Raw genomic sequence first — 11,270 nt, 5'->3', positions numbered from 1 at the left:
TATGATTAGAATTACTAATATTGTCAATTTCCATAGAAACTCAAATTAATACTATTTTCACCTGGAGCAATGAGACAGAAATTGATTATTCCACACATATCAAACATGTGTTGAAACAGAGTACTGTCATATGTGCAATGAAAAAATATGAAGACTATTAAAATCCAAACTATACAAAATCAGTCATATATGAATATTTTACTCAAGCACTGAAGTAAGCAGATATGAGGTCACAATAAAGCAGTACACTGAACACATCATCTTTCTACTTTTTATGGCTTTAATTTTTTTAAGTTTTTCAGTATGTGATAAGATTTTATTTTCATCATATTTATCCCTATTCCCCAATGACTCACAGAGGAAACCTTCATGTCATAATTATCCTTTTTTGTGTCCTTCTCTCTTTTTAAATCCATTGAGTCTCATTAGTGTTGGGGATAGATAAAGATATAGGTATAGGCATAGGTAGATATGGTTTTCAAAGTATGGCCATTTACTGGAGCTTGTTAAACCTATCTGATGAGGTTGGAGAGATTCACTAATCTATGTGCATAGTGAAAAATCACAAGTTCATTTAATGCTCTATCATATTAACAGAGTAATAGTAGCAGGTTCTAATCTAAATCCTGTGGCTTGTCTAACCATAAATTTTTATTTCATTTTATTTGTTTATTTATTTATTTTCCAGCCCAACTATAGTTTACCCTCTCACCTCTCCTCTCATTCGATACCCCACACCTTCCCTCTACTCCCACTAAACATCTCCTCATTCATTTCTATTCAGACAATGACAGGCCTCCCATGGATATCAACAATATATGGCATAACAAGTTGTACTAAGACTAACCAACCACCTTGCCTTGTATCAAGCCTGGCAAGATAGCATAAGATGGATAGACCTGCCATGCTCACGAATTGGTAGGCTTAACATAGTAAAAATAGCCATCTTATTAAAAGCAATCTACAGTTTCAACACAATCACCATTAAAATCTCATCACAATTCTTTACAGAACTTGAAACTCAATTTCACATGAAAAAAACACCAAACCCAAGACAGCTGAAGCAATCCTGTCCAATGAAAGAACTTCTGGAGATATCACCATCCCAGATTTCAAACTCTACTACAGGACTAAAGTAGTAAAAATGACATCATATTGGCATAGAAGCAGACAGGGGGATCAATGGAATCAAATTGAAGACCCAGAAGTAAATCCACACACTTAAGGACACCTAATTTTTGACAAAGAAGTCAAAAATATACAATGGAAAAAAGAAAGCATCTTCAATAAATGGTGCTAGTCTAACTGAATGTTGACATGTAGAAGAATGCAAATAGATCCATATCTATCTCCATGAACAAAGTTCAAGTTCAAATGGCTCAAAGACATCAACATAAACCCAGATACACTGAACCTGATAGAAGAGAAAGTGGGGAATATCCTTGAATGCATTGGTATAGGAGAAAACTTCCTGAATAGAACACTAATAGTACAGACATGTTGTCTTTATCTAAAAATTGCATTAATTTTAGGCCATTTTAATTGTGTATCAGTATATAATAGGTATTTTGCTGAAATAGGAAAATAAGTGTAGTAAAGTGGAATTTTTAAATCTGAAGCTATAAATGCTAAACATTCTTGTTTTATATAGTACTATATAATCTCAACACTATGGATATATCTGCTATATAAATAAGATATTTCTACATGTTACTGTACCTAAGAAATTTATCCACAACATGAATGTTGTCTAAATACATTTTATTCAACTTTCAAAAGTACAGTCTTTAATATCAATGTCTTTTCATGTGGATTATCTATATTAAAATATTAAAATCAAACGAATCAAAAGACAGTATATGCAACGTTTTCAGTCTCTACATGACAGTAAATCATATCCCCAAAATTTTTTGCCCGTTGTCTTTCAGAATCAAACAGCTGAATGATTGAAACTGATTGAAAACGTTTGGCAGATGATGATAAGATAGGAGTGAGGAAGAGAAAAGCAAGCCATCTTACATAGTTACTACCACATCATAAAACTTGAAGCTACAGAAATGAAGAAAATGTGATTAAAACAACAAGCTATGAAGACATTGAATTGGTTCATTCTATAGAATTAAGTGAAGAACAAGTACTGGTTCAGTGGAGATTATAAATACACAAAACTTAATATATAACACATTAAAAAGACATTTAAAACAGAAGTCCATAGAACTCTGTTTTACAAGCTATGGTATATAATGATCCTTTTATTACTCATAGGAGAAATGTGAACTGTTAGCGATGAGATCTTGTTTCCAATTTGGCAATAAAATACAACATTGCGTTAGGTATATTGTGTTAGTTTAGTTTAAATTTCAAATTTTGCACATTTTTTTCATTTTTAGTCAACATCATGAGTATAAAACATTGCCAAGAGAATCTCAGAAGCAGATGCTGGTTTGCTACACATGTCAGACACTTAACCTGAGTGCCTTCCTTTTTCTTAGCCTTAAAAACAACCATGCTAGAGCTGTGATATACCAGAGTTAATTCCTGTGCCAGTAGAGTTCAAAGTATCATGTTTAATTCAGGACCAACAGATTCTCCATCTTCCTTAATCTTTCCTCTACCTGTCTTACAAATGCCAGCCAAATCCTATGTTTCTTCCTACAGAGTCTCTCAATCTACATATGATAATGGCATATATACATACAAAAAAGATACCAAGGCTATTCTGGTTGTCAATGTAAAGGATCTTGTGTACCACAAATAAGAGGAAGGTTATTTAAACAGAGATCATATGCCTCTAACCATTTCTAATACAACTTCTATGATCTCTTCAGTAGCTTCATGGACTTCTTATAGCACTTTCATGGTAAACAAAACTTAGTGACAATATGTACATCCAGAGCATACAAGCTTGACTGTGGCAACCACTGAAGGAGTCAAAACAGAAAGAAATCATAAACGTTCATAATCCATGCTTGTTGTACATATCTCCTACAATCTTTAATAGCAATGTCTTTTCATGTGGATTACATGATAGAATTCAGATGTACAAAGATAGAATTTTTTCTCTGAAAAGTAACACCACCACGAAGGAAACTCAAAGAGACACAAGAAGCAAAAGAACACAATTGTTACAGTGATCTCTTATTTGATCCAGCCAATCTTTAAATGATGTCCCATTACAGATGTCTCACAAGTTCCCGACTAGTTTGGTTTGATATTTGTAAATTAGGCGTGCTTAATTCAGTGCTATTTCTATTGGAAGAATTACGAAAATTACAGCGTGCTAAAGAGTGGAGTAGGGCTTCTCGGGCTTTGGATGCCTCTATGTTCTGGTCTTGAGAGATCTGAAGGCTAATTTGATTAACATTATTCATCAGTATATTAGAAGCCAGGAGGTTGGTTATAGAGAGACACCTGGTAAGGTTTTCTTCCAAAAACTGTTTGTAGAGTTCATCCACCTTTTTTTCCATATAACTATTAAGCATAGAATTAGAAAGGGGTTGCTTATGTAAGAGCATGCTCTTTTCTCGAATCTCATCCCCATTTAATAATTTTGAAGCATTTGTTTTCTCCAGAGGCCCCGTTTTAGGAGAGTGGCCCAATGGCATATCCACTGAAAGTAAAAGAGGACCATTACAGACATCATCATGGGCATGTTCCACAAAGCAGCCAGAATCATACAAGTTTCTAACGTGGTCACCTCCTATCTGGAGGTCAGGATAATTCTGGCAAATACTTGTACAGGACCAAGACCGATATAAATCCAGTTGTGTTTCATCATGTCCCCTCTTTGGAATGGGCAATGCAATGGATACATTTCCTGGAAGAGGTGTACTTTTGAATTTTGCAACAGGTAACTCATCCACAGATTTCATTTGAGATGTATTATCTTCTTTAGTTAGACTTCCTTCTACAACTTTCTCTTGACTTCCCATCTTAAGAGGGGAAGGTGAAATGTTCTGTATATCTAGAAGAGTATTTTCCCAATTTTCCTTTTCATCATTTAGTGTCTTCTTACATCTTAGCGGTTTATGAAATTTCGCATGTTTATGTTCTTTATAAAAGAATTCTGTTAGGAAGGCTTCTCCAAGCATTTTCTTAGGCAAGTTCTTCTAATAATATGTGTGGATTATATTCCTACAATATAAAAGACCTAATTAAGGCAATTTACAGTAAAATTCCAATAAGAATTTTCTCCTACATGAACCATGTTTTTGAGAAGAACTCTTGATCAAATAATAGAGAATACACTAGAAATATGTTGATTCCTTCTTACTAATGTTTACCAATCAGGAATTTACTTATTTCTGGCTCTCAGTTTTCTCAACAGTTAAAAGATAATATTATTCCTTACCTTTTTCATGGGTATGTTGTGAGGATATTACATATCACCCATACAAGTGTTTAAAAAGCACAAACTCAGGGGTGTGGATAGTTCTCTATGTCAGCTGTCTTTTAGTATTTATTTAGAAATTGCTAAATTCCTGTCTAAAAGTACACTTGTAATACTTACACTCATGAAAATTCTTTGAACTAAACCGTAAACATAGCTATCTATTTTTTTCAATAATGCAGATCTCTCAAATTTACTATTTTTTCTTTCCCTTTCTTCTTAAGTTTTTCTTTTTCTTCTTTGGCACTCAAATCTTTATTCCTTATTCAGTTATTTCATTCTTTTATACCACTCATTAATGTAATTTTAAAAACTTAAAATTTCCCTATAAACTACTATGTAAAAAGCGAAGCATGTTAGTTCACACCTGTAATCCCAGCAAACAGCAGGCTGAGACAATAGTATCATAAATTCAAGGTCAGCCTGAGATAAGTGGCAAAACCTTTCTCTTACATACCAAAATAAAAATAAACTATGTAAGAATGAAAAGCATCATTCACTTTTACTCAAAATGCAGCTTTCATCTCACAAGTCTATGGCATATATAATACATGTTTCCAGGAAACCCATTTATGCTAAAGTTTGAAAGAATTTAAGAAGAAATTCAAACAACACAAATCAAACTAAATAAGAGTTTAAACTTACGACGTTTTCCAAATATCAGGATACGTAAGAATTTGCTCTTCTGAGATGTTGACAGTCCAAACTCAGGAAATAGTCCTTTCTGTCTGGTTTGTGTCTCAGTGTCTGCTTACATCTTACAAAGGAGGACAGCTTTAGTCACATAAATTGGTTCTGCTTTCCATTCACACCCAGGACTAAAACCCTAGTAGGAAAATGATGTGGGTTGGTCCCATGTGTGGTACGGTAATGACCATGTACCAAAAGAGGATCTGAAAGTGTTTGTTCAAGTTCCCAATGACAGAGAGTGAGAAAATGCTAACAGCGACAGAGTTCTTCATGTACGTCAAGAGAGAGACAAAATTATTTTCACTTTTAAGTAGGACAAGAGTGGAACAGTCTCAGTATATTTATAAAAAAATAATTAATTTGAAAGAAACCAAATGAGCATCAAAAAGAAAATGAATCAATAAATTGTGATACAACTATGGCATGAAATACTAAATTAAGCATTTCTTTAAAAACTGAAACTATTTTATTAGTTCTTTCAAGGGTTACACCCTTGGGAAAAAACTGTCTCTCCCTCCCTCTTCCCCAGAAGCCACCAACTGTCAATAGTTCTTCAGTTATGGTTGGGGGAGGGAGTCATTAGCCACTCTGCCCTTCAGTTAGAATGTTGACTAGCTTGATCTTGTACAGGTAACCACAGCTTCTGTGTGCTTGTGAGTGCACTGGCCAGATCCTGTCCAGAAGACACTATCTTCCTCAGCTCCCTCCTAATCTCTAGATGTTACAATCCTTCTTCCACAATGGTCTCTGAGTAAATGGAGCATTTCTAATGATTTTTTATACTTAATTGATTATTTTGTTGTTTGCAACAGGTAGTTGAGCTAGAATATGCTATGGAGACCAAACCGATCTTTTTTTTTTTTTTTTTTTTTCGAGACAGGGTTTCTCTGTAGCTTTGGAGCCTGTCCTGGCACTAGCTCTTGTAGACCAGGCTGGCCTCGAACTCACAGAGATCCGCCTGCCTCTGCCTCCCGAGTGCTGGGATTAAAGGCGTGCGCCACCACCGCCCGGCTGCCTTTGTCTCTTAAAAGCCAGGATTATAAACATGGGTCAACACATGTGGCTACATGACAATCATTCTAAATTATCATATAGATTATTAATTTAAGAAACATTATCTGTTTTACAGAGAAACAAAGACAGAGAAAGGGGTTATGTATTTGTTGGCTGTCACAAAACTAGTAAATGATAGAATCAGAATTTTCAGCAAACAGATTAAGAGCACTGCAGAATATGATATGTATGTGTGTAAAGTAGGTGACTGCAGGGGAATATACACAGTTTGACTCCACCGTGAACGTGTGTGCAAAGTGTCAAACACTATTCAAAATATTGTACACATACAAATTTACTCTTCATAAAATTCCAGGTAACAAATATCATTTTTCCTTATAGAAAAACGAATCACAGGAACATGTTCAATCTCAGAGACGTATAAGGAGTGGTTTGAGTTTGAATTCAAGAAGCTTCGAATCAGAACTTTCATGCTCAATTTCCTTGCTGAACTAAGTTTTGCTTTTCATTGCCTTAATATATGTCAACATGCTGGTAGAAAAAAAATGATACAAATCAAATTGTTTATAGTAGTTTCCTTTGTAAAGAATGTGTCAGGAAATATGCAAAGAGATAATTTCACAACTTACTTTTCATATCTCTATATGAGTTGAATGCTTGTATAATTACTGTGTATCTGTGTTTTACTGGGATGACTGAAAGACAAAATAATTCGCATACATACAAAGTCAAGAAAAAGACTTCTATCATCTTTAGAATATGTCTTACCAACCTTACAAAGGTCTCATCCATTTTTGAATGCTTTTTAATAACACATAAAAACTGCCAAAGAAGATTGACAAGCACAGTTTTAATATCCATTATATTTTGGGCTTGAATTAGTATTTCTTTTTGATTCTATGTAATGACATTAAATAAATCAAAAACAACCTATAGTTAGTTCTCATTTTGTATGTCGCTCCAATCAACTCCTTTCAGGATGTCAATTATCCTCCTGTGAGAAGTACTGCATTATAAGAGCACCCAGTGACATGAGGAGATATGGCAATATCTCACATTAGGAGACAATGGAAGAACTTAGAAGATATATTCTGGATGCCACCACAAAAGACCATTAAAAGAAAATAGAACTTTCAAATTCCTCTTAATTCAGATCATCATTTTGGTTATATTCCATCTAGTTCGTTTGCTTCAACCCTATATCTCACAGGTCCAAGATATATCAATGTCCTGTCCTTAAGATGTCTACCTTTCGGCAACATTGAATAAATGGGACCTCCTGAAACTGAGTAGCTTCTGTAAAGCAAAGGACACTGTCACTAAGACAAAAAGGCAACCCACTGACTGGGAGAAGATCTTCACCAACCCTGCAACAGACAAAGGTCTGATCACCAAAATATATAAAGAACTCAAGAAACTAAACTTTAAAATGCTAATGAACCCAATAAAAAAATGGGGCACTGATCTGAACAGAGAATTCTCAACAGAAGAAATTCAAATGGCCAAAAGACACCTAAGGTCATGCTCAACCTCCTTAGCGATAAGGGAAATGCAAATTAAAACAACTTTGAGATACCATCTTACACCTGTCAGAATGGCTAAAATCAAGAACACCAATGATAGCCTTTGCTGGAGAGGTTGTGGAGAAAGAGGCACACTCATTCATTGCTGGTGGGAATGCAAACTTGTGCAACCACTTTGGAAATCAGTGTGGCGATTTCTCAGGAAATTTGGGATCAACCTACCCCAAGATCCAGTAATACCTCTATTGGGAATATACCCAAGAGATGCCACATCAAATGACAAAAGTATCTGTTCAACTATGTTCATAGCAGCATTGTTTGTAATAGCCAAAACCTGGAAACAACCTAGATGCCCTTCAATGGAGGAATGGATGAAGAAAGTGTGGAATATATACATATTAGAGTACTACTCAGCAGTAAAAAACAATGACTTCTCGAATTTTGCGTGCAAATGGATGGAAATAGAAAACACTATCCTGAGTGAGGTATCCCAGACTCAAAAAGAGGAACATGGGATGTACTCACTCATAATCGGTTTCTAGCCATAAAATAAAAGACATTAAGCATATAATGTGTGATCCTATAGAAGCTAAATAAGAAAGTGAACCCAAAGAAAATCATATAGTCATCCGCATGGAGAGGGGGAAGTAGACAAGATTCCAGGGCAAAAACTGGGAACTTGCGGGTGAGGTGGCATGCGGCAAAGGGGAAATGGGATGAGAAATATGAGAAGGGGAGGATGGGAGGAGCTCGGAGGATTGGGATGGTTGGGATATAGGAAGGATGGATACGGGAGCAGCGAAGTATATATCCTATCTAAGGGAGCCATCTTAGGGTTGGCAAGAGACTTGACTCTTGAGGGGTTCGCAGGTGTCCAGGAATATATCCCCAGCTGGTACCTTGGGCAACTAAGGAGAGGGAACCTGAAATGACCCTATCCTATACTGATGAATATCTTGCATATCACCTTAGAACCTTCATCTGGCGATGGATCGAGGTAGAGACAGAGTCTCAATTTGGAGCAACGGTCTGAGCTCTTAAGGTCCAAATGAGGAGCAGAAGGAGGGAGAACATGAGCAAAAAATCAGGACCACGAGGGATGCACCCACCCACTGTGACAGTGGAACTGATTTATTGGGAGCCCACCAAGGCCAGCTGGTCTGGGACTGAATAAGCATGGGTTGATTCCGGACTCTCTGAGCATGGCGGTCAATGAAGACTGATGAGAAGCCAAGGACAATGGCACTAGGTTTCGATCCTAATACATGAACTGGCTTTGTGGGAGCTTAGCCTGTTTGGACGCTCACCTTTCTGGACGTAGATAGAAGGACCTTGGTCTTCCCGCAGGGCAGGGAATTTGGACTGCTCTTCAGTAACGAGAGGGAGGGGGAATGGAGTGGGGGGAGGAGAAGAGGAGTGGGGATAGGGGGAGGGAAGTGGGGGGAGGGCAATATTTGGGAGGAGGGGAGGGAAATGGGAAATGGGGAGCAGGTGGAAATTTTAATTAAAAAAGAATAAAAATAAACAAATAAGTAAAAAAAAAAAAAAAGATGTCTACCTTTCAAAACTAGCACTACCTTTCCATACTTCGGTTACAATAGCTGATTCTCATCTTGTCCCCCAATAACATTTGCCATACTAGTTGATCTAACTTTTATATAAACCTAAAATCTTCAAAGCCTTCTGTTTACACATAGATTAATAATAATATATGTAATTTATAATTGTGTAAAATATTCTTAGCCTTTTTTCATTTAACCATCACAGCAAATCTTCAAGCTATAATTATCTGAAATTTTATATAATAGTAAAAAGTCTCAAAATATTAAAAATCAAAACTCAAAATGAAACCAGACTCTGTGACCTTTGTTCAATCCAGTTTCCATTTTTTAATTTCTCCATGTGTTCTTAAATATCAAGTAACTTAATTGCAAAGACTAAAAGCCAGAAATTATCACATTCAACAACCCTGCCATCTACTTGGAGCCTAATATCATGGATTTTTTGGTAAACATTTAGATCCTAACTTTTTACTGACCAGTGGTAAATGTTCAGCTTCAAAAAAGATAAGCTACTCTGTAAAAATTGCTACTAAAAAGACAAAAAGATAGCCACTTATGGATGTATTGTACCAATGACCCTTGAGATAAGACCAAGAACTTCCCTCTCAACTGCTGTGAGACTCCCACATACTTTTCAGCCTTGTGATCTCTTTGCTGTAAAATCATCGCAGCATCTTTGCAATGTATTTCAATAAATCCTCAATTTTACTGTCTGTTTCATCTCTGGTAAATATCTTTGGTAAACACATTTACAGCCTGCACGTTACTGGTTTTTCCAGATGCCATCACAAGTGCAGCATTCGTGAATGTTTTTTTCTACTTTAAAATGCTTTATTCTCATATTTTTCCAGCAGTATACATGCTTCAGGTTTGTTAAGTTCTGTTATTCCAGGATGCTTGCCTTGACCCACGTAATATAGTTTGATTTTATCTGCATTGTATTTATCTCATTTTATGAATTTTCACTCAGTTATGAAAATAAATCCTTTGTCTTATCCACTGATGTGAGCCAAGTCTAACATCCATATTAATAATATTTGTTTTCTGTACAACCTCTAATGAAGCCACATACTTTCACACAGTCAATTCATTTAATTTTCAAAATTATATAGTTAGATAGGTGTAAATGTACCACATTTTCTTCATCCATTCTTCTGTTGAGGGGCATCTAGATTATTTCCAGGTTCTGGCTATTACAGATAATGCTGCTATGAAAATAACTGAGCAAATGCCCTTGTGGTATGATTGAGCATCCTTTGTATGTGTGTCCAAGAGTGGTATTGCTGTGTCTTGAGGTAGATAGATTCCAAATTTTCTGAGAAACCACCGTACTGATTTCCAAAGTGGCTGTAGAAGCTTGCACTCCCACCAGCAGCAGAGAAGTGTTTCACTTATTCCACATTCTTTCCAGGATAAGCTACCACCAGTGTTTTTGATTTTAGCCATTCTGACTGGTGTAAGATGGTATCTCAGAGTTGTTTTGATTTGCATTTCCCTGATGGCTAAGGATGTTGAGCAACTCCTTATGGGGAGGAGGGAGGAGAACATGAGGAAACAGGATGGTCGAGTTTGGGGAAGGACAGAGAGGGAGGACAAGAGATATCTTGATAGAGGGAGCCCTTATGGGGTTAGAAAGAAACCAGGCACTAGGGAAATTCACAGGAATCCAGAAAGATGACCACAGCTAAGACACTAAAGAATAGTGGAGAGGGTGCCTGAACTGGCCTTTCCCTATAATCAGATTGATGGCTACCTTAACTGTCATCATAGAAACTCATCCAGTATCTGATGGAACCAGATGCAGAGATTCACGATTAAGAACTGGGACAAGCTCTCAGGGTCCAGTTGAAGAGAGGGTGGAGCAATAATATGATCAAAGAGGTCAAGACCATGATGAGGATACCCATAGAAACAGCTCAAGTGGGCTAGTGGGAGCTCACTGACTCCAGACTGACAGCTGGGGAACCTGCATACAACCCAACTAGACCCTCTGAATGTGGGTCACAGTTGTGTGGCTTGGGCAGTGTGTGAGGCCACTAGCAATGAGACCAGGATTTATCCCTAGTGCATGAAGTAACTGGCTTTTTGGAG

At 36.6% G+C, this 11,270-nt stretch overlaps 1 protein-coding gene across 1 annotated transcript; it reads right to left on the bottom strand.

The window, feature by feature from the left end:
* Positions 1-3,063: 3,063 nt before the first annotated feature.
* LOC130868043 (TLR adapter interacting with SLC15A4 on the lysosome-like) lies at positions 3,064-5,128 on the bottom strand. The gene is made up of 2 exons (XM_057760277.1): positions 5,036-5,128; positions 3,064-4,134 (listed from the first exon to the last, which is right to left on the bottom strand). The coding sequence occupies exon 2, from the start codon at positions 4,089-4,091 to the stop codon at positions 3,174-3,176; it is 918 nt and encodes a 305-aa protein (XP_057616260.1). The 5' UTR covers positions 4,092-4,134; positions 5,036-5,128; the 3' UTR covers positions 3,064-3,173.
* Between the last annotated feature and the right edge of the window lie 6,142 nt (positions 5,129-11,270).

This window comes from Chionomys nivalis, chromosome X (assembly GCF_950005125.1).
Source record: "Chionomys nivalis chromosome X, mChiNiv1.1, whole genome shotgun sequence".
Classification (NCBI taxonomy): domain Eukaryota; kingdom Metazoa; phylum Chordata; class Mammalia; order Rodentia; family Cricetidae; genus Chionomys; species Chionomys nivalis.
Note: the sequence above shows the minus strand (reverse complement) of the source record. Positions and strands in the feature narration are given on the sequence as shown.

What these genes read in the sequence shown, in the direction of transcription:
- LOC130868043 (XM_057760277.1), bottom strand. Translation starts at nt 4,091, where the DNA reads ATGCTTGGAGAAGCCTTCCTAACAGAATTCTTTTATAAAGAACATAAA.